Genomic DNA, 24,476 nt, shown 5'->3' on the forward strand with positions numbered 1-24,476 from the left:
CTAAGGAACAGCCCCAGCTGCAGTGCCTGCAGCTCACTCACACTCAGTGCAGAGTTCTTCATTATCCTGGGGAAGACTCAAACAGCTCAGACAGGCACTCCAAAAACACAATCCAGGCACACAGAGCAGCTGCTCAGTTTGGGAAGGGCTGGGCCCAGGGAGATGAGCAGCCTCCAGGAGACACTTTCCCCAAGAGCTAAACAGAGGATGCCCAGAAGTGGAGCCTTGGTGCTGCCCTGCACAAGCAGTGGGCAAGGCAGGGACAGCCACAGACCCCCACACTCTTGGCAGGACACTGCCTTCCCCCCAGCACAAGGACACTTCTCAATTGGTTGTATTTTAAGTAATTAAGTCAAGAAAAAAAAACCTGTCCTACTGCCAGGTTATGTTGCTAAGACACAAACCCTCCCAAGGCATGTTCCATACAAGAAAATACATTTGTTTATACACCTCCTCCAGAAAGTCCCCAGCAAGAGAAAGCTGTGAAGCCAAGCAGAGACTATTAGGGAATGAGTAAGGCTAACCATAACCATAACCATGAAGGAGAAGCTGTCCAAAGGAAGAAAAGTCTTCAAGGAAAGATAAAGCAGCAACCTGACCAGTTCTCATCCCAAGAATAGAGGAGCCTGGGACATGTGCTCCAAATACACAACATAAATAGTACTAAATAACCAGCAGACAGGAGAACCTAATTGCTGAGATCTCAAAGAGGACATTCCCAAGCAAAGGATGCTTCTCTTGCAGGGAAGAACTACTTTCTTTTTTTTTTTTTTTCCTTGGGACATTATGAAAATTAACTTCCTGCCCATCAAAACACTTGATAAAATCAAATAGCAAACACCACAAGAAACCCCTGAGATACTAATTTGCAGTCCAGAGCAAGCCTGACAGCTCTGCAGGGAGCTGGGAGCAGTGGCCACCCAAACAAGAAGAATACTAATTAGCTGATTGCCCTGCAAGGGCAGGATCTACTGCTCACTGCCCGAGGCAGAGGCATTGCAAAGAGAGGAACAACAACCCACCTGGCTAAAAGACAATCCCAAAACACACAGAGCCTGTGACCCTACAGATGTGCAACTTCCCTAAAGAAGGATGGAATAAAGTTACTGGAGAGAAGGGAGAGGGGCTCAAAAAGCCAGAGGCCCCTTTCACACTCAAATTTACCATTTTCTTGCTTCTGGGGCCCTTCTACATGTTGGAAGGGCAGCAGGGAAGAGGGATTCCTTGCTCTCAGTTCACAGCATTTGAGCCACACCAAGGCTGTTTAAGTACAAACCTAGAAGTGAAGCCCCAAGTCACCCTTGCTCCCAGGCCAGCTCAGTTTGAATGTGTCCAGTTTTCTGGGATTCAAAAGCTCAAGTCCATAGATGTACAAGTTTCTGTTTTTCTCAGCTGTACTGCTCTGGCCACCTCTGATGAGCATTCACAGAGGTGGTAAAAGAAGGAACAGAGAGACTCAGGCCACTCAGTTCCTCCATCAAGAGCAAGGCCCTCCAGAAGAAAAGATGAACTATCTGATAGCACAGTCCAGCTTTTTTAACATCAGCCATGACTTATCAATTCTTCAGAATTGCTTCAACACAAACTTTTCAGTGTCTGTCTATCCGTGACAGAGACTGGAGAAGAAAACAGTTTGACTTAAAACGTTTGAAAGCTTTTAGAGGGGAGCACCAAACACCTCAAGGCACCTCTGAGGGGTGAAAAAAATGCACACATCAGAACAGTGATAGTCAGGGCAAGACTTTTTCTGAAGCCCCAATAATGTCATCTCTCCCATCTGGAAAGGTTTATTAGATTAAAGACAGGAATTAAGTGCAGAGCTCTTAATTAATGCCAGAGAGCTGTGATGTTGTGCTTGGAATATGTGGGGAATTTCCCTGGGCTCTGTGAAGCCACAGAAGTGTGGGTCAGGAGAAGCAGACATTCCAGCAGGAAGGGTGATGACAGCTCACCTGCCAGAAGGGCTGCTGCTGGCTTAGCTTTAGCCCTGGCTAGGAGGGGAAGCAGGACTGCACAGGGCACAGACTCCATTCTCAGCTGTGTGACAGGGCAGCAGGAAACTCCTCCCTTCACTCTTAGCACAGGCAGGCCAGACAGCACGGGCTGCTCACCCTAGCTGAACACCCCTAGCTCAGCTCTGGCAAGGGAACACTCCCTGCAAAGGACAGGAATGTCACCCAGGAGAAGGAACTGAGCAGGCAGGGAGCACAAAGGCACGAGGGGCTGCAAATCCAGGCAGGCAGCACAAAGGCAGGCACAAGGTGTCGAGAGCTGACTGTGTAATATGGAGATACTGACTGCTGCAAGACAACAAAACCCTGCTCTGTGACACACACATGCTTTTACTTTGTGGCCCATGGCCACTCTCAAATATATCCCAGGCACTAAATTCAGATTGGAGCTGAATTAAGCTATGGCTGCTAGCTAGAAGTAGCTCTCAGCCATTGTCCAATTAAGCAGCAGTAAAAATTGCCATAAAAATCCAGCTGTGCTGTTTCATGAATGCTTCCCTAGCCTTACTGCATCCAAGACCACCAACCCTTCCTGCAGTCAGAGACCAGCAGCACCTCTCTGCTTTAAGCTCACTCACCTCTGCTGAAGGCTCAGTGCCACAGCCCCTCCTCTCCCCTGCTCTGGCTCAATCCCCAGCCCCATCAGGGGAAAGAGAGTTAAAGGCAGTGCTCTGCACCCTGCTGCAGCACTGCTCTGAGCCCCAGGAAAAAACCCAACACACCATAATCCAAATGAATTCCAAAAAGATCTGCAGACTTGCTCCTTGCTGACACAGGACTGGCAGAGGGAGACCTGGCTTGTCTCACAGCTTTGCTCCCAACCATGGGAAAGCTGCAGCCACAGGATTCAGGTGTAGATATTCCTGGCATGCAGCTTGGTTATTCCTGTTCATAAAACAGGGGATGCAATGCTGCAGTTAACCCAGCCATCTGCTTGGGCAGCTGCAGGGTTATCATCTGTCTGCAGTGAAAGCTTTCCTGCTTCAGCTCTGCACAGGTCTGAGTAACAACCAGCCTCACATCATCACCTGAGCCTTTCTCCTTACCAGATCAAAGTCCTGAAGTCAAGCTCTAACCCACAGTCACAAAACAAAGATAATCCAGGTATCAATGCTCCTGAGGTCTGTCTGGCTCTGCTCTATGTGTGCAGGATCCTCTTTCTCACTTTCAGCAAGCCAGCTCTTATTTACCTTATTTCCCTGCTCAGGAGGTAGCACCAGGGCAGCTGGCTTTGAAAAGAGGAACCAAAAAATACAGTTGTTCCAATTCCCAGCTATTCCTGTGACTCCAAAGCCAGGAGTAACTATAAGCACACTGCTCCTGCTTCCCCAAATGGTGCCTCCCTCAGCAACTGCAACTCAGAGACTCACCTGACTCATTCCTACTACTGCCTTCTGTCAGCCTGACACTCCACACCAGCCTCACAGCTGCCATCCTCCACTGCCTGCTCATTAACAAGGCAACAAAAGGCAAAAAAGAGCCAACTCACTCTGCTTCAGCTCTTGCCACAGCTATGCCTTGAAGAGGAGAGCATGCAAAGCCTTCCTGCTCCAGGATGCCCTGTGGAGGAGCTGGGAGTCAGCACCCTGCTCCAGCCCCGTGAGAGGAGATTCAGACAAGCTGTGCTGCTGCTCACCAGGACCTGCAGCCCAGAGCCCCCAGGCAGCCCTGCATCCCCTGGGAGCCCCCAGGCTGCCCTGCATCCCCTGGGAGCCCCCAGGCTGCCCTGCATCCCCTGGGAGCCCCCAGGCTGCCCTGCATCCCCTGGGAGCCCCCAGGCTGCCCTGCATCACCTCAGAGCCCCCAGGCTGCCCTGCATCACCTCAGAGCCCCCAGGCTGCCCTGCTCCCTGCAGAGCAGCCCCGGGGAGCAGCAGCAGCCCCGGCAGGAGCAGCCGGCCCCAGCCCTACCTGCAGAGAGAAGGTCAGCGCCAGCTCTGTCTCCACGTGTCCACTCGGGGGCAACACGATCTCGTGGGAGCGCAGGATGCGCTTGGAGCCCTGCAGGGAAACAAAGTCCAGCAGCGGGTGAATTGCCCCGAAGGCACCTCTCACATCCCATCCCAGCCCTGTTTACTGCACACCAGGAAACGTTGTCAGGGACTACCACAGAGAAGTGAACGGATGGCTCTGACCTTGTACTTCTGTGAAATATTAATGAGATGAAAGGGAGATATTTGACTAATAAAGATTTGGGCATATTTACTGTCCCTAACTGCAACAATGCAGCTTTTGTTCTGCCAAACCCCAGCATTGGAAAGCTGTGAGTCAACCCCCATCCCCGGAGTTGAAGTCTCCTATTTTCACTTCAGCCAATAGGTACAAGGCTCTTGTCTCCTGGGTCTGGAGCTGCAGCATCATGCTTAAATCTCTGCCATTAGCCATGGCAGACTAGGCTTTTCTTTTTGTGCACACACCCCTCCCTGGGGAAAATGGGGACTTTAACCTGTTTAAACAATTGCCAGTAGCTAGGGATATTAAAGAAAAAATTCACTAAGCATCTCAGTGGAGTCTGGAGATTTAATGTATCACAGGGCAACTCCAAATCAACCCTGTGTGTGGGCTGCTTTATACTAACAGAGTTACCAGGCTATTTACTGTGTGAGCATTTCATTTCAGGCAATGTTTGAAGGAAAACTAGCAGGAAAACATGACAGACTGCTGCCTAGCAAACCCTTCTGCATTGTTCAAACACAGTGCAAGTTTCAGAGGTCTCTGGCTCAGCGTTCTGCTGAGGCTGCAGATCTGGCTTTGTCCAGACGGGCTGATCTCCCAGAAGCACAGAACTGGAGCTCTCGAAAAAGCAGCATCTGGGAAATCAGAGACAGACTGGGGGGGTAAACACCTCCAAGCTACATCCAGGGGGAAATGTGGTCTGCCCCATCAGCCTCAGAGAGCATCAGCAGATGAGACAGCAGCAGAGCCTTGTCTCCATCCCCTCCTCCCCAAAGGCACGGCTCAGGCCGTGATCTGCAGCCCTGCCTCAGCCCTGCACAGCTCCAGCTCCTCTCTGGGAACACCGAGGTGCCTGAGCTCCAGCAGCTGGGACAGCACACACAGAGCAGAGCCAGGCACCCATGGGCTGCCCCCAGGACAAGCAGCACACGTGCCAGTGAGGCACAGCCAGCCTGGCCGCTGGCAACAGCAGCAGCTGCTCCATTTGTGCAAAGCTCCTAATGGCAGCAATCTTGCTTTGCTGGTTACGCAACCAAAACCTAATGAAAGACCAAATATAGCTGCTTTTAAAAGACTGCAGCAGATAAACAGAGCAACGGCTCGGGAAACACAGCTGACAACTCTTTGAACATCTCTGCTCTGGAGGCTGCAAGGAAACATGGGAGATGCAGGTAAGATGCTCTCATTAGGTCTGAATTCAGTCATCCCCTCTGGAAGGGCTCTGGTGTCTGACAACTTGAGTGCAATTCCCCACACAAAGGCAGTCATTTGACAGAGACCTTGTATCTGATGATCCAGTGCCACCAGCCTCAAACAAGAGCCATGTCAGAAACCTGAGTGCTGGCAAATAAAGCATCCCTGGAAAAGCCTGTCAGCATCAGCATCATAACCTGCAAGATCTGAAGGGATTTTTAATAGCAGGGCCTGGTGTGGAGAGGACTGCTCAGGTTCCAGTGTCTGAACCCTGCAGCAGGGCAGACCACAACCCACACACAAAATGGGACGTGAAACTCCCACGTGTTAAAATTCCCTTTGGATCTGTGGGCCTGGGCAAGCTTTCACCTACAGAAAGTGTAAGCAAGCAGTAACCTGGACAGGAAAAGAAGGTCTTGCTCTAATAAAAGCTTCTGAATTCTTCAACCCAAGCCTGGCACTCTCTGGGCACAGATCAGTCTCTGACAAGCCTCAGGTGCTTACAGTGATGCATTCATCATCTAGGAGTACAAACATATGGAAAGCTTTCAGCCTTGATAAGCAGTATCTGACAGCCTGGAAACCCACAGCAGTGCTTCTTCTGAGGCTGCCACAAATCCAGGTGTGTGAAGCAATTCTCTGCCTTTCTGCCCTCTGCTCTGGGTGCACAAACCCCGTCCCACTTAAGACTGGCACATTTTTATCCCAGCTGGACCACTCAGAGATGAGAGATACCAATTAAATCCTCAGCTATGTGTTTTTCCTTCCTGATTTCACCTTCCAAATGAGACTTTGTGTGCTTTGACACAACCAGCTCTCTGCAGGGGTTTGCTTAGCTCTTCATTTGAAAAGCAGCAGCTTTTCAGCCCAGTTAATGTTCTACTTATAGGTCTGCTAGGCTTTTCCTGGTTAAGCACTTGAGGGTGTGCAGTGATGGGAGCACGTGGGCCCAGCGACGCTGTGACGCACCGAGCCCCCTTCCTTCCCCCCTCCAGGCAGAGTGACCTACATGGAGGCACCTCATTAAATGGCACAAACATCTGCTGTGAAGTGGGATATTTACTTAGGATGACAACTGTATTTTAGGAAAAGCAATTAGTCTGCACAGGCACCCTACAAACCCACTGACAAGCTTGGCTACAGACTCAACAGGAGAGCTGCCCAGCAGCAGGGGAAGGCCAGACTCCCCCAAACCAAGACCCAGTTACCAAGATATTCAGCCCTAGACTGGTAAACAGAGATCCAGGCTTGGATTTAGTGCCAGCTCAGGAAGAAAGGGGACATGTGATCTGTGAAGAGCATTTTTACATGCAGATAAGCTCATGCTGAGCCATTGGTGAAGAATATTCTTCACTTACAACAGTGAAATGAGTTTGGAACATGGGAGAAGGGTAAGAAAAGAGTCTACACAGATCCAGAACTCCCTGATGGACTTGGGAAGAAGTCTGTGGATGCAACGTGAAGTTGCAGAAATCTGTGGATCATTACATGGGGGTAAAGCTCAGTTTGGACACCTGCCAGTGTTCTTAGTCAAACAGCACAATTCTTAGAACTGGACAGTAATTACCTGCATTTTGACAGCAATGACCCCGGAAATAAGCTCTTTATCCAATTCCTTTAAGACTACCAGTTTCTTTAATGTCAAGCTGCACAACCTGCAAACAGGAACAGAAGAGAAACAGTTACAATCATGTCTGAAAAAGGAAAACCTCTGATCAGTTTTTACACGCAACAGTATCCCAGTTTGAGGGAGAACAGGCTCCAGACACAAGCCCCACGCTGATACCGACAAAGACAGCAGAAATATATGAGGCTTCCTTGGCTTCTCAAGACTGAACTTCTCCAACCTTTCATAAATACAAGGAGGTGGCCAGGGGGTGCATCTGTCTCTGATACAGACCCATGGCCACACGAGAGCCCCAGACAGCACTGGCCTCCACTGACCACAGCCTGGGAACCCTTGCTTTGAGCCAGACCAAAAGCTTCAGGGTCAGAGGAATTAAATTCCAGCAATATGAAAGCATAGGGTCAATCTAATTTTAAACTTGTCTACAAGGCTTTCCTAAATTGTTGGCTTTTTCAGTTTCAGACTCCTGGCTCCCAAAGATTTCGCTCCCACCTCTTCTTGTCAACCCACACATTCTTCTGCTCACCCCCAAACAAAAGTGCTAGCAAGTGCTCAGGCAAGGGCAGGGAGAAAAAAAGGAAAGAGAAAGGAGAGGACTCGAATAGTGCCCTCTGGCCCTGGTGTTCACATGCCACACATATGCAAGTAAATCACATTCTTCACCCAGGCAATGCTACATTGTTCTGGTTAAAGCTGTTTGCACTTCTGCCTCCCAGCACAGGGAGCTTGGGAGCAGATGGAATTCGGCCTCTGCAGCCCAGTTCAGGCTCTGGGTATCGGGAACATTGGTGCTGTCACAGTTTCACAGAAGTTACCACCAGCTGAGGGAATTCAGAGGCATACCCCTAAACAAACTTCAGGCAAAGATAAACCTGAAGCCAAGACAGCTCAGTTTGAGGATAGCAGAGGCCAGAGAAAGTTGCTGGGCGGGCTGTAGTGACTAGACATCATCTGTCACACTGGCCAGGAGCCAGCACTGCCTTTGTGTCAGGTCCTTACTCCATGGCATGGGCATCTCTGGCATGGAATGTTAGCAGGCATCAGCATTGCTCCTCTCAAACCCACTGCTGAGCTCTCTCTCCCAGATCAAGTGTAACATCAGAGCTGTTCATGGAGAGGTGAAGTCCAGCAGGAGATGGGAATGAAAGAGGAGCTGATGCTGGATTTTGGCACAAGTGCCACTGACTGAAGCCTGCACCTGAACTACAGTACTTCACACTGGTGCCAGGTGCCTGACAATGCAGCACTGCAAGGCTAACTTGCACCTCCACCACCTTTTCCACTGGTTTGCTGCAATGCCTGAGGGCAGACAGGATCAGCCTGGGTGTAAAACAGCAGGAGAGATGCAGCTAAAGGCTCTTCCCAACAGGAGTGGGGGCAGGTGTTGAAGCAAGTACTGCTGCTCTCATCCTGAAGCACCCGTGGCTCTGCCTGAACTCTGGTCTCTCACACAGGGCCAGCAGCAGGGAAGAGCCAGGCTCAAGGTCTGCACTCCAGCACCTCTCCAAACATGTCCCTGACAGCCTCTTCTCCACCCCAGCCCAGGCCATCTGCTCTCCCTCCTCATTTGCAAAGCTCTTGTTCCTGCTAAAACCCCCAAAAACCAAGACAAGAGAGGACTACAGCTCTCTCCTTTGCAGAGCTTTGCATCACAAGACAGCACAACCAGAGATGCTGCAGAAGTTACAAAGAGGTACAAAAAACCAGGACTGCCAGGGCCTCTGTCCCCTCCTGTCCCGCTGTGTGCACTGGGAGTCAGGTGAAGCTGCACCTCTCAACCTGGAGCACAGGAGAGGGTGTTGGCTTTTCCTGTGCATCCCAAAGGAAACAGCAGGCACAGACAGACACACGTGGGCCAGGACCTGGAGGAGGGAGGCTGTGAAGCCGTTTGTTTTCTTTGTAACGCTGGAGCTGGAGGACAATTGTGCTCAGCCTGCCAAAACCCACAGAGCTCCGGCCAGTCAGGTGCTGAGAGCAGAGGTAGGACAACACACTGCCATTGTCTCAGCTGACAGGCAAGGAACAAAGGCCTTTTCTCTGCAGCCCCGAGCTCGAGGATGGAAAAGGTACGGGAAGAAACAATGGTGTTCTCAGCACACAGAGCAGAGCACAAGGAGGGCGTTCTGTTCTCCACCGGGCATTCCTTCAATTCATCATTTATGAGCTTTGATCAAACCCTGTGGAGCACTTGCTGCTTGGGGAAAAAAAAAAATTAAAAAAATTAAAAGCCTCCTTTACAGTGATCAGAAAAACAAAAGCAGTTTAAAAAGACATGGGACACATCTGCTTTCTTCATCCCCCAGTGCTGGGCTGCTGGTACTAAAAGGCACTTCACACAAAAAACAATGGAATGTTTATCCTCTCCATCGGCGGGGGGCAGGGTGTGTGGGGGATGGATAAAAATCAGTTTAAATCCCATCAAATCACTCTTACCCTCAACACACTATTTCAGTCTAAGTTGGCAGCTTACAAGTCAAAGCAATCTTCAGGACATGTGGCAGAAAGGGGCCATACCTTACTCAAATCACAACAAAAGGCACATGCCAAGTGTGTCCCTGCCACCAGCATGAGGATCCCGAATTACTCACAGTACAGGGAGGATCTGTGTGCCAGAACTGCCTCTGATAACACTGCACTTCTCTTTCAGCAAGGTTTTACTGTGTTCCCAGCTCAGGGGTCAGAACAGGGATCAGCCTCACAAGCCACTTTTATCAACAAGCCTGTTAGGTTAAACACCAGTAAGTCAAACAGAACAGACACAGCTGGAGCTGGAAAGACATGGAGAAAGAACAAGGCTACATTTGGAAGTGTCTGATACATATAGATATGATCTCTGTGAACACAGAGAAAATAACCTGACACACACAAGGGGAACTGAGGAAGCCTCAGGTCTGGAGCTGAAAGAACCTGAAGTATTCTGAAAGCCTGGGACTCCAAATCAGGAGGTGCAGAGAAATCCTGTCTTTGCATGTTTCAGCAGTGACCTACAGCTGTACAAGGAGAGTTCAGCTAGCAAAAGCACTAAGTTAGTGAAGCAGACTTAAATAAGGACAATGGAAATCAGAGAGCCAATATTTCCACTCTTTATTGAAGGTTCAGAGTTGATCTCCCTGCCAGGAGCTCAGCTGGGTCCCAAACAGCAACAGGAGCCTCTCTTCTCTGCTCTGGTCCCCGATGTGTCCCCAAGGCCAGCAGGCACAAGGTACTTTTGCCTGGTCCTGTTCTCAGGTCAACAAATCATGAGACACCTTAATGCTACAATTAAACTCCATATTTTTACATCACTGCTGCAAGAACAGAGTTTTGAACAGAAACCTCGACTGCCCCAATGGTTTCAACTCGCCTTGCTAATGCAAGTTGTGCTGAGCAGCTTCATCACAAGCCCTTTGCATAAGGAGGCAGCTCTCTGCAAGGAACACAACATTTTGGTAACTGAGATGCAGCAAATGTGTCCAGAACAACCAAGTAAAGTGTCGTATTCTTTACTCACTGGATGTTTTGCTTTTGCATCCCTCTGAGTAGGAAGATCAGGAAAATAAACCCCCTCCAAGAAAAAGTCTGCTGGCTGAATTAAATGCCTGTTTCTCCACAGGGAGCACAGTAATTGCACTGAGACCTCGTTCACGCAGAGACAGTCGAATCAACAGGAAGGAAAAATTAAAAATTAAAGACCTGCATTTTAATTAAACCCCACAGAAGTAGAGAATAACAACAGGATGCACCACAGTTATAGGGGACTCTAAGTACAAGACGGGAGCTGGGGCAGGAAGACTGTAGTACACAGATAGCCTTTGTCCAGGTTAAGAGCTGTGAAGAACTGTTCCTAGAGAAAGTGCTCCATGCCAGGAGCACTCTCCTCTGAGGTCTGAAAACCTCAATCAGCCGATGGCTATAAGGAAGGAATTGGTTTCCTTTTGGCCACTGGACAGTTTCACCCCATCCAAGTTATTTCCAGCATTTCAGGACAGCAAGCAGCCTCCTGGCCCGGTGCTTTCAATGTCCACGCTGAGTGTTTTGCTTCAAGCTGACACTTTATACCCACATCAGTCCCAAAATAAACCACGAGCCATGGAAGGAGAACTGGAGGGAGACACCCCCCTACACAGGCTTGCCCAGACAAACAGAGCCATTCTGCACATAGCTAAGGGGTGTCTGTGCAGGAGAGGCCCCAGCCAGGAGCCCTGCACAGCATTTTGGGGACACAGCTGCTTCAGGAAGGTATGGATGTCTGCAGCACACCAAGAGCCAGCTGCACCAGCAGCTTCTCAGGAAGAAAAGAACACACAGACAAACCTGTGGCTGCACTCACATGCCAAAGGCAGGGCTCTGTACTGCCCTAGGAGCTAGCTAGGGGAGAAAGCAGGGCAGGAGTACTGTCCTCTGATGTCACTGACACATCAGGGCTGGGCTCTGGTCAAGGGCAGCAGCAGGAGCCTCTGGAAGATGCTTCCTCACTTTCCAAAGCTGAATGAGACAACTCCCTCAACATGATCTAATCCTGGTCCCATTGTCAGGGAAGCTCCCAAGCAAGGTGAAATCAAAAGAGGAGGCAGAGGTCAGGCACCCCAGTTTCTGTCATGACAGAAACATAACCTGAGTAACCTGCAAAGAAACCTAATAGTCCTTCATTCACATTTCCCACGTTTAATCAGCTGTTCTGGCTATAGATCCATTTGAGTAAGGTTTAAGCAGCCAGGAAACAATTGCAGAGCCAGTATTTTTATTATTCTTCTTCTCAAGGATCTTGAAATCCTCTTCCCAGCATTCATACAGAGAATTAAGCTCTTAAGATTCTGGAGACTAAGATCTATAGAAATCTGGAGCAAGCAGGTCTTGTTCAGCCAGGTAGGAGGATGGCAGCTTATTTTACACAACAGGTTCTACCCAGGACCTCACAAGGACACACATGTACAGCCAGACACTATCCTTTTATAGCTGAAATACTGTCCTGCTCACTTCAAAGAAATTACATATATGCCTACTCCAAACTGGCCAAGCAAAAGGAGGTGGGTGTGTTAAAATTCTGCAGATCTGCAGAATTTTTACAAGATCCTAGAACTTCACATGGGCACATTTGCTACTTGAAGTTAATATGACTGAGTAGTAAAGCACATCTGGGCTTAGATACTCTAATCCAATGTAACCATTGGAAAATGCTGAGAGATGTATTCCTTCAGTAGGTCAAGACATTGCTGGCTGGCTCTAAGGGACTCAGCAAGGGCACAAAGGGATCAGGGTCCCTGCAAACCAAATAACCCTGAGTGAAAAAGCAGAGTTTACATATTCCACTGGCACTTCTCATTTCTTAGTGCTTCAGTAATCTGGGAAGGAAAGGGCACTGCTGGTGAGACACACAGGTGTTAAACCCAAACCTCCACAGCTCCGCACACTCTTCAGAGAGCCAAGCAGAATCTCTTGTGGCAGTTGTGTCACACTCAACTGTTCTGACTACCTGGCCAAGACATGATGTGTTCCAAGTCACACCTGCAGGGAATCAGCCTGTCTGACACCAACTGCTCACCTCCAGCTACATGCTCTGAACTGGGCTGCTGAGAAACAGCAGCTTTCTCTCCCTTTAGGAAATCATCTCAGCAAGAGCAGGGGTAGCTCTTCACACATCTGTTGGGCTCAGTCAGATCTCAGTTCCTGCACACATTGTTATACATGGGTTTCTTACTCTTCAATTTGATTATTTCAAATCCCTTTACAGGGTGACTTAGAGGAAGGAAAAAACCCAACCACTGACAAAACAGGGATTAAATCTGTTTCTCAGACAGGCTGTGGAGTATAAAGGAGTTGGTCAAACTCACCTATGTGTTCACACCATGCTGCCTGCAAAGCCAGGCACAGGCACAAATGTACTTAAATATTCTCCTGGTTTGCCTCTTCCAAACCCAGCATCCAGAACAACAGGACTGCACAGCATCCTGATACCAAAGTGAGCACCAGTTAAAGTGCCTGTGGTACTGGTGAATTAGGTTTGATCAATGTTTTCAAAGTTTTGAGGCAGTAGGAAGATGCTTTATTGGCTTTAAAGAATAAAGTCAGCAAATAATGAAAAGCTGATTCACGGTTAAGGCTCCTTTGACAGACATCAGGATGACATTTTCTGTATTACAGATGACACTAACACATTTGATATTTGTTGGGTTCATTCAGTAGTAGCTGGAGCAGCCAGAGGCACCACCAAGGAAGGAGATGGAGGCAGACCAGGCACAGCCACATCCATCAGACCAAAGGCTTGTGGCAGCTGTGGGTCTCAAGCTTGCAGGAGACACCCATGGACTGCAGTAGAGCTCAGAAATGCCAATCTCCCATTTGAGAACCTACTAACCTCTGCCAAAACGCCACTGTCAGGGAGGGGGAGTCTTTAGGATGTGGGCTGGACAAGCCATTTCTGTAGCTAGGGCTTCATTTCTCAGCTAGTCGGCAACAAAGGCACAACCCACAAAGTTTACGTGAGCCAGCCAGGGCGGAGGGCAGCTCCCACCACACGCCTCACACGTTGGCAAAGAAAGACATACACAAATGAGCAAATGAATCACGCCCTAGACCAAAAGGAGACTCAAAAAACAAATCAGGGGGTGGGGAATGAAGAGGAGAGACCTTGGCAGCCACAACAAACCCAGCAGCCCTCCACTCCCTGGCTCACATTGCGTGCCTTCCTTATGCAACCTGCCCCAGACAGCAGTGCCTGTCACACAGCACTGAGCACTGGGACTGCCTATTGCAGGCATGCTGCAGAGCCCTCCTGCCTGCCCACAGCCTTCCCACCCGCCCCTGAGCCCTCCAGGACCAGCAGGAGCCACATGAAGTCACCAGCAGCTGAGAAGGACCATGGGAGCTAAAGGCTTCCTGCTGTGTCCAATGCACCTCACAGCATGGAGCAGCACATCTGCCCCAGTTTGCTGCAGCAGCAGCACATCTGCCCTGGCCTGCAGCAGCAGCAGCACATCTGCCCCGGTTTGCTGCAGCAGCAGCAGCACATCTGCCCCGGTTTGCTGCAGCAGCAGCAGCACATCTGCCCCGGTTTGCTGCAGCAGCATCCCCCTGCCAAGCTGCCAGTGCTGCAAGAACAAAGGCAGCACCCAGCCTTCCAGCACACACCCAAGGGAATCCTCGCTGTGGCAGCCAGCTCTGTTAGAGGTGTCAGCAGATGAAAGGGTTAAATAAGTGCCTCAAGGCACAGGGTTCTCCAGCACCTGCCTTGCCCGGATAACCCTCGCTCTCCTCCCCTATCCACGCCTCAGCCTGAGCACAGCATCCCCAAACACAGCAGCAGCAGCAGCGGGCCGGGAGCTGGAACATCTCCACAGCAACTGGGGCTGTCACCGCCTTCTCCGCAGCCGTGCGACAAACAGCGCTCCGACAGACAGACAGACAGACGGCTTGTGGCTGCTCGCTCCCTCCGGAGCCGCCCGATGGCAAAAGCCTCGCTCGGTGCTGCCCCAGCCGCTCCCCTCCGCAGCCGGCAGGGCCGCAGTGCCGGCCGGTTCAGGGGGCAGCACTCCATCAGCCAGTCTGGTTCAGTATTTAGTATTTTCCTTTCAACAGCAGGAAACACAGGTCTCTATTGACTCTTCCACTCTACTTTCAAAATGCTTGGCGTCATTCTGCTTTTTGTTCCCATTCCTGAACAGCCCACAGCAAGGGCCCACTGTGCTCTGCACGCTCCTGTTCCCACCTGGGGAGACAGCACAGTCCCAGTCACAGCACACTGTCCCCAAGGCCTACAAATCTTCAGAGAAAAAGGACTCTGCCTCAAACATTCTGATCTTCCCCTTTGTCTGTAAATCAGCCATCAAGAGGAAAAAACGATGCCAAGAGGAGCCTGGACTTCAGGCTCAGCCAGAAGAGCTTGTAAAGAAGGCTCAATTCTGCTCGCGTTATCCGTCACTGTGATCTCTTCAGCGGGAGAAAGTAGGACTAGGAAGCCTCCAGCTAGGAAAGCAGTCAAGGAAAAACAGATGGCTTCTTGGTGTAGCCAAAGCTGAACTTGCTCTCAGGGCACGAACAGTGTGCCATCTCTCTGCCTGATTTCTCTCCACTTCAAATAGCTCCCACAACATCACCTGACACAGAGGTGAGCTGAACAACCTGTCACCCCAGAGACCAGACTGGCGCACACCATGGGTCACATCAAATTACTTCTCAGTCAGCCATCCAAGAACAATTCCAAACTCACTAGCAAGTCAGGCACACGGGCCTCCCACTCAAAGCCAAGATCCTGATGTCATGTAATTCCTAAGACTTGGTGCTTCTTTGGAAGACAACCACATCACACCGTTTCAAATAAAGAGACTCTCTGAAAACTGGTGTAGGAGATTTTTTAAATTAATTTTGGGGATGGGTTTTATGGTTGGATTTGAACTTGATTCTTTTCCTTTGCTGACCCACCTGGACCCAAGGCAGCAAAGCCAGGGCAGGTGGACCATTCCTAACCACTTTCTGTAACCTTGATTTAAACCAGCTGCATCAAGTACCAATGAAGAGGCTTTTGTTTGTGAACTTTGCCATGTGGCCCAACATATACAAGCTGGGAGAACCACACAGCCATAATTTAGACCCCAAAATGCTGTTTGCTTCTTTACTGAGAACTCAGTGTCCTGTAAGAGTAAAGGCAGAGCAGCTGTAAGCAGTGAAAACCATTGTGAACTTTGATGGTACGTTTGGTATTAGCCAGCACAGCAATCAGATATGCAAAGCATGTTTGCTGGCAGGCTTGCTTTCAGGCTAGAACACTTCACAGACCCCAATGCCATTCCCACTGCAGCCAGGCTGTCCAAGCCAGCCATTCTGGCCTTCTTCCAGACAGGCATGTGCAGCCAGCCACCCCAACACCTCTCAGAGCCAAGGTCTGCACTATTCCTCAAGTGCCCCATGTTTAATGCTGCCTCCCTTCTCCCCTGACCCCAGAGATAAATGATCTGACAACCAAAGAAGTAACAAAATTAGTTACCAAAGTTTGAAACATAATTGTTTTGCATAATTCCCATTGTGCCTAAAATACAGGAGAACTATTTAGCACCCCAAAAAATTATTTCTCTCCAGCGTGCAAAAATACAGAACTAACAACTTGAACTACAGAGAAGGAGGCAGGAGAACTGAAACTCTAAACGCCAATGCATTCAACAGCAGGTCAAGAAGGAAGGTTAGGAGAAAGACCAGCTCCACAAAGAGCAATTTCTAGAATTGCTACAGCTGTGCCAGACCCCCTGTGTAATGCTCACAGCACCTCAGCTGTGCACTCTGACTCTGAGCCCCACAGCTCTGCCTCACCTGTGCACAGGTGCTTTCACTGTGGGACTGCAACACTGGCAACCCATTTGTTCTCTGGCCACGGCTCAAAGGATGTTCCCAAACCCAACACATAAAAGAGTTAGAAAAGAAAGGTGGTTCTTTCCCAGAAGAGTTTATTTGAACAGCGCTGGTTTTTACATGGCAACGATACACAGCTGACAAAGCAGCCTCCATCAGCACTAAATATAATTCACAAAGGACTCTAAATCCTGCCACTAAAGCTGGGGCATTCAGCATTAACTTGCTGGAAACACTGATGAACAGCCCTCAAACTGGAACAAAACACTGAGGGTAGAGCAGCTGAAAGGTACTGTCCCTTGCAGATTTGTCTCCCCAGAAAGGAAGGGGCAAACTGAGAGGAGCTTTCCAATATTAACAGTGGTCAAAAAAGGCCTGAAAATGCCAAAGCACTCAGCACTCCTTGCAAGGAAATGCCTCTGATGGAAGCTACATTGTGCTCCAGCACATATCCCTTGCATTTTTTCCATCAAATATTCTGGGCAGCACTTGCTCATTTGCACACTGCCTGCTCAGAAGAGCACAGATAAGCTGGGAAGGAAATCACCAGAGGACAGAAATAAGGGATCCAGCAAGAGTCTGAAAGCCAAACAGCTGAACACATTACCCCAGCTGATGCAAGAATGAGATGGCTGAAGTGAAACTACCAGCGCTGCTGCCAGGGATGGAACTTCAGCAGTAACCAGAAGCAGAATTTTAACTTCCAAAACCAGCTGAACTGGACTGAAAAGGCTCACAGAGGGTGCAGTGCCCAGCCTGCTGCCAAGCACAACACGAGCTCTCCAAACACAGCCCTGGAAGCTGCAGAACCCACCAAAAATGCACAAATTAACAGAAACTGGGATCTCTTGTAGGCTTTAAAGCTGACCCGTGGGGGTGACCTTACACTGGAGCAGCAGCAGATTTTGCACTGGCAAAGACTGCAAGAAACCCTTCCCAAGCCCTGAGAGGGAAGGCACCTGCAACACCAGGCCAACCTTATAGCCTGGGGTAGAGCCAGGACATGCACTTCCAGCTGGTTTGCAAATAGCTCCAATTTTCAGATCACTTCTGATCCCCTCTCAGTAAGAGCAGCTTCATTTAGGGAAAATCCCCATCTCCAGGTGATCTCAAAACGTCTCTCAACAAAACCTGAAAAATGCCTTCCCCCACAGTACATCTCTTTACATCTAAATATACCCTGTGTGCTCTAGTTTAAAGAATCACTACTGAAAAAGAAAGCACTTGTTTGGAAATAACTCAGCACAAGGTTTTCTGTTTGTTTTCTTCTCTGTAGAAACCCCTCATGACTGAGATTTCTCTGTGTTCCTCATGAAAAAGGGAGAAAACCTGGCAACTCAGACTCTGTTTACACTCTTTTCTGAAAGCTAACATCACCTTCAAGTTTATCAGGGAAAGAAGCAACCACAATTTTTACTAAAGAAGTACAGAAGAATCCCAGTGCCAAACACTTGCTGTGGCAGGCAGAATACAGTGGTTTGCTCCAGAAAAACATTTGCATTTCCTTAATACTCTAAACCTCTTCGGCAGCCGTGGGAAGTTGAGCTGGCAAGCAGAGATTCAATATTATTTAGAGATTACAGTCCTTCAGCATTATTGCTGGTGATATTTCATTCCTGAAAGCAATAAGGGAGCAGCAAAGCAAACCAAGTGCCTGAACTTGCTAGTTCAATCTGCCAAGAATATTTATTAAAACATCAGTGTGACCTGTGTAAGCCAGCAAAACAGTGGGCATTCAAAGACACAGGGTGCTCCAAGATGCTCAGAACTTGTTCCAGACTCCTCTAGGATTATTTCAATGTTGAATACAAGCAATAAAACAAAAAGCAATTTATAACAATCATAATCCATTCAGTCCCCAGAACCTTTCATCAGGCCTGTGAGTTCCCACTGAAACTGGATTTATCAAGATAAACTGTAGATGCTCAACAAAATAAGCAGACTGAGGTAAATGAGGCATGAACAAACTGAGTTTGAATGAGAGGCTGCTCTTCTCCAGCAGGATATTAAGGTTCACTGCAGGGAGGGATTACCAAGAAGCCTATGCAGGAAAGAGATAGTTACTCCATTTGTGAACAAGATCACACCATCAGATCATTCATGGAGACCAAACTCCACAGCCAGAGCAGTCTCAGCCCCCTGACAACATTCTGCTCTAATGCCTTTGCTGATGCAATCAGCTGATGCTAACATGACAGTGATGCTAAGAGCAAGGAATAGATATCAGCATCACTCTGTGGGCAGTGCTCATGGATGAGGCATGGCACATCTGGAATTAGGCACACTTACTCAGCCTGTCAGAGAGCATTTCCATCACAGAAACAGCTGAGGATTATCAGTGGCCATAAGAAAAGGCCAAGTACCACAGCATCAGGATGGGATTTATCCTTGATTTTATTCTGTCCTCACTCAGAGGACCACTCAACATCTGATTTTCACCAGTGACTACAGGTAATACCAAGCACATCAAGCTTTGCATCAGGGTCTATGGCTAATCATACAACAGAAATGTATTTCTGTGCATTATATGTTTCCAGCACAATCCTGGTGAGCCCAGCCTCTCTAGAGCACCAGTGTAGGTCTTCTACACTTCCAGGGTGTTTATTTTGAGCCTTCATTTCCATCCCTGTGAAGCAGAGGTCTGCTCACAGCAAGCACCTTGAAACTGGCTGAAGGGAAACACTGGAACTGAAGCAGTGGTAGTCGTATGACCTTTCACTAAGACATGGTGTGTTATGTGTATCATTTGTTAAGTAATCAAACATAAATGTTCATCTAATTACAAATTACCAAGCCATTCTCTGTTTCCACACCTGAATCAGAAGAAGAACACTGCTGGACACAGGTGGCTCCCCATGACTGATCCTCAGTGGGGTCCTGTTTGCAGATGTACCTCCTCAAACACAGATTAGCTTCCACACAGAGCAGGTCCTCTTGGAGAGCTGATGGAGAGAGTGAATTCACTCGCAAGAGAAAAGCCCAAAGTTACTCATGCAATAGCTTGGAAAATGTGGTGATAATTTTGGAACCAAGATAGGCCCAGGAGACTTAGCAGGAGCAGCAGCAGTCTGCTGGTAGAGGACAGAGAACAGAGAAACAAAAGCTAGAGGAGCCTCAATTCACTGTTCAAGAGTCAGGAACTGTGGGAGACAGGACAAAATGTTGAATTTCCAGACATTAGAGAATTGTTTACATTAAACTGCACTGAATTCTGCCACTAAAGTGATTCAAGTACCTAGATACTGATAAATCCTTTCACCTTATTGATAAACAGACGTTGGATCTTGTTATGTTTGAGATTCAGGCAGCCCCACACAAATCCTGGCAGCACTGGGCCATTGTGACTGTAACAGGATACTGTGTGCCTGCAGTCTCACTCCCTGGGCTTTGTCACACTCCAGGAAAAGCAAGGAATCACAAAAGCATCTGATGGATCCAAAGAGGGAAAGAGAGCTGCAAAAATTCTCCATTCAACGGGACAGCAGAGGAAAGCTGCAGCATGCAGTATTTTTCTAACTTTTGTCTTTTATCATACTCCAGCTGTCATATGATTTCCACAACACAGTGTGAGGAGAGCAAAGGAAAACTCAGCTACATCCCCTTTTCACAGGGACACATCTAACATATTTCCCCAGCATAGATCTCCCCTGCTCCAGATACTTCCTATCTGCACTCAAAAGTAGCAAGTGGTCAACACATTCTCAGAGCTTGGTAAAAATCAAAGTCAAGTGTTTTCAACAAAATCCTTCTTGTTACTGCACTCTGATGGCCACTGAAGCTGCCAACCTGGTCAGAGAGATGCTTTAATGATGAAGCATCATTTTAAAAATGGATTTGCAGCTGTGCATATTTCACTTCAATCACTCAATTGTGAATTATACCTCAGCAAGCCCTTGAAGAATAGAGGTGGGCTGTCAGGGCAATGTGAAGGGGGAGAGAAGAGAAAGGAATTCCTACCAGACAAAAGAGCTCCAAGAAACTGATACAACTTTGCTGGAAGCTATTCCCAGCCCACTCAACATTTTTTTCTGTATACAGACATACCAGAATCCCAACAAGGGGCATTTTTCCCAGCTAAAATATGAACCATCAGCAAATCTGACTACTGCTAGAGAGAAATACAGCAACCTGGTGGATGCAAAGCACAGTGAAATAACCTCAGAGGTGTGTAAACTCAAGGGCCCAGAGGCACCTCTGAGAGCTCACCATGGGGGCAGCCTCACACAAGCACCTGCCCAGGGCCCAGCACGCTGCCTGGCAAAGCAAGAATCCTGTTTGCTCTCCTGACAAGAGCTGTTTACGTAAGATAGGAATACACAAAATCCAAAGCACCTTTCCAGCCCTCCCCAGAAGGCTTGTGAAGAACAGTACAACTTCACTGATGCTCACCAGGTGGGTTTACTGTCCCTTCTGCATTGCTTTTGGGACTGAAAGCCACAGCAGGGCCAGTGGCAATGCTGAGAGAGGCCAGGGCAGAAGGAAATACCACAGAACACTGGAGGCAGTGGTTGGGACATTGATGGGGTCGGGCTAAACCTACCCAGAACCCAGCTCCAGAGCAGATCCTGTACTCCAGCACCTGGGTGCAACTGTTTTCTTAATCCAGAGATCCCCTGGATCCCAAGGGCTGTGCAAAACACCAGCAATCAGGCTACTGGGACCTGCAGGAGAGCAATGGTGCCAAGCAAACCTGAGCATGCAAACCCAGACAAGGCAGATGCATGGTCCAAGTTCATCAGCATGTGTGAAGAGAGCTGAGCACTTTGCTCTCCACACATGCACAGCAAGGGGCCAGCAGCAGAAAGCTGGCCTTGAATGCAGGTGCAGCAGGAACACAAACAGCCACTTGGACATTTAGGTTATGATCCTGGAACAAGGAAACAATTGAATGGACAATAAAAGCTTATTAGAAATGGTTTTTTTAAAGACACCCAGCAGGACCTGCCATTTAGGTGTCAGAAAAACAGGAGCATGCTGACTGAAGGCTGAACTGAGAAAATCCAGCCCTGAAAGCCCTTCTCCCTGGAAAAAGCTCCATGTGTTTGCTTGAACTAGCACTATCCAGGCTTCTGATCCTCAGGCACATCCCCCTGGGCCAAGGGTAAGGAGCCACCAAAGTTTTGTCTTAGTGAGCAGCTTTACACTTGAGCTGCTGAATGCTACGTGTTGGGAGGAAAAAATCCTCTGATCTGCTTTGGAATCTGCCAGTGGCTGTCTCAAATCTTCACTGGGACTGAATATGAACAGGCAAAGCTTATCCAAGTACCTGGAGACCCTCAAAGTCTATTTGTGAAGCAAGGACAAAGTCTACACTAATGGTCTTCAGCTCTATTAAGCAAAATAAAGCAGAATCATGGCAGAAAGAAGACACTGATCCCCCCAGCCTGAAAGAAATGGGAGCACCTTGAATTCTGGCACACTCTCAGGCACAGCATAGGGAAGAGGTAGAAGAGCAAATAAAAGGGAGTTCAGCCCGTAACAATCCACTAGCAACATGAAATATATATGATCCAGTTCTTGCAGTTCTCAGCTTTCCTTGCAAATCCTTCATTTTGAGGCAGTGGGTGCAACTTGATCAGGAAAGTAGCATATCATCTTTCTACCATCGAGAAAGCACGCAGATATATTTTCATTAAAGGGGTCCTTTTCGAGGGATCCTTTTGATGCTGAAAACTGCCCATCTGAGAGGAAGAGATCACAGGGGAAAGGCTGCAGGACAGCCCCAAGAAACTCAGAGCAAACCCTGCAAACTGTAAACCAGCAGGCAGATGGAAGAGCGGAAATGGGAGGAGGGCAGGATTAGAAGTGCTATAGATTTATGATAAGTGATGCTCTAACAATAGCTTTCTTTTAAGAAGGAAGCTCTTCCTGCTGTAGTTAATCTAGTTAGCCTGCCCATGCACTTTCATGCACTGGGGAAGGACTGCATACAGGACAGGCAACTCCTCAAGTCAAGTGAGAGCACCCACTTCAAAGCTCATAAAACACCAAGCCAGTAACATGGACCATGGCAGAGGGGAAAGAAAGAGTTGCTCCCCTCAGCAGCTGTCAGGGGCTGTTCAGGGGACCTGTTCCAGCCTTTACATGGGCTAAATGTGCAAGGAAGGTCTTTTTCAGCCATGTTTTCCATTTTCATAATTTCTCCCCACCCTAAAAGGTCATGCAGATGAAAACATCAATTTAACTAATGCCAGATGGAAGACAAGTTAAGCCATATGAATCTTTGCTGATTATATAATTACCTTCATTTCTTGCAGAAACATGGAAATGCTTACAGTCACTGGCAGATTATTTTGTACATAAACAAACATTTCTAGGCTGTTTGTACTTTAAAGAAATTAAGTCCACATGGTTTTGACCAACTGCTCCATTACCACGTGGCACATGCATGAAAAAAAACAAGCCTGAATTTGAAACTCCACCAGGAGGTTGCAGACACCCATCTTCCCCAATAAATAATACTTTTTTAATGGGCTCATCAACTCACAGTTATAGATTTACTGGATAGAAACTTAAGATGATTTGCACTCAGTGTTAAATACACCAAATTATTTTCTGCAGACCTCAAGGTCATTTAATTTACCTCTAATGAGCCCCAACACATCAGCGAGGAAAAGAGCACTGAAATGTTCAGGCTCATTGGCTCCTGAGCCAGAGCAGCGTGGCAGCGTCAACAACAATCACACCAAACCACCACAACAGGTGACTTGGGCAAAATCTACAGAGAAACTTCACGTGTACAGGGAAGGACAGCACTGAGAAACCAGCACAGATGCAGTTCTGTGAGCCTGACTATAAAGCCACGAGCAATTAAGGATCTACTCCACAGATGCCGATTTCTGAATGGAGCCGGCTGCGTTTGTAGGTGTCCCATTAGAAGCCAGGAGCACATGTTTAAATTTGCATAAGAATCGGTGTGAAAGATTCAGTTACATCCCCAGCAATCTCCAGTAGCTTTGGTTACACTGTCAGATACTCAAGTTAGGAAGTGTCTATTTGACAATCTCACAGCAAAGAGCCCAGCTCCCAAAGCCTTTTTCCCAGCAGAGCCAAAGCCAGGGAAAGACCACCTCCAGTGCAACCATCTCCTGAGCCTGACCCGCTCTGCAGCTCTGACAGCAGCAGCCCCGAGCTGGAGAACACACACAAGCCTTTGGACCACCCAGGGTTTACAGCACAGAGCTGAAACACCAGCCTTTAAACAAGGGGCTGGACTTCTCCTCCCACAGTCATTCAAAGTCATTTCCTTGGCCCAAAGAGAAACTCCACCAAATTAGAAAGGTTATGCAGGGCTGGGTTAAGGGAGTTACTTGCTCCATGCTCACCTGCAGACTCTACCTCAGTTGGATCAGTTCCAGATGGACCGTTTGGTCCATCATGCAAGGCACAGCAGAGAACTGATCCAACTGAGCACAGCCCACCTCCTCACCTCCTCCCCCAGTGAACCCCCACCCTGATGATCCCCTTCACCACGTGAACTCTCAAAAGCTTGCACTGGCACAAGGCAGAAGGTGCTGGCAAGCAGCAGCCCAAGTGGGTAGTTTACAAAAAGCCACCAGGCACACCAGCTTTGGAGGAGCAGCTAAAAGCCACCTCTAACCTTTACCTGGATGGTGTCAGGACAGCACAACAGCTCTGCACACACCCAAGAGAGCTCCTCAGGGAGCAAGCTGCTGGAGCCTACCTGGCAGAACAGGTAAATGCTTGTGTCTTACACCCCCAAACACACACTGCACTGATGGAACAGAAGGAAGACAGCCCTGATGCTGGGAAACAGGAACCACAACTGCTCTGCTGAGAACAGCAAGGCCCTGTCTCTGTTACACACCACCACAGTCACACGGCTGAGGCAGCACTGAAATCAGGACAGCACAACAAGCTGAAGTGAACACTGCACATATAAGATCTGGGAAGTTTGCAGGACTGCACTGAGATTAGACACCCATTTTCAGCACAGCCCCTCCAGAGGCAACCAAATTGAGCTCTGGCACAGCCTCCAGCTGAAGTGTGCAATCCCTGAAGAAACTCAAGACTGAGTGACCTCAAACGATCCTGCTATATTTGTAAAATTGTCTGTGAGGAGATGTCCTCCAACAACCCTATGACTTTCATAGGAGCTACACCACCAGACTAGCTCCCTAAAAGAGAAAC

The 24,476-nt window shown here is 48.5% G+C and overlaps 1 protein-coding gene across 7 annotated transcripts in view; it reads right to left on the minus strand.

Annotated features, from left to right (window-relative positions):
* Positions 1-24,476, minus strand: part of PACS2 (phosphofurin acidic cluster sorting protein 2) — a 77,151-nt gene that overhangs the window by 43,334 nt on the left and 9,341 nt on the right. For all 7 annotated transcript variants that reach the window (XM_036387731.1, XM_036387730.1, XM_036387732.1 and 4 more), the window contains exons 2-3: positions 6,948-7,035; positions 3,923-4,012 (exon numbers count right to left, since the gene is read on the minus strand). In XM_036387731.1, the coding sequence (XP_036243624.1) occupies positions 3,923-4,012; positions 6,948-7,035 (178 nt within the window). The remainder of the gene's footprint in view (positions 1-3,922; positions 4,013-6,947; positions 7,036-24,476) is intronic.

Source organism: Molothrus ater, chromosome 9, assembly GCF_012460135.2.
Source record: "Molothrus ater isolate BHLD 08-10-18 breed brown headed cowbird chromosome 9, BPBGC_Mater_1.1, whole genome shotgun sequence".
NCBI classification, from domain to species: Eukaryota; Metazoa; Chordata; class Aves; order Passeriformes; family Icteridae; genus Molothrus; species Molothrus ater.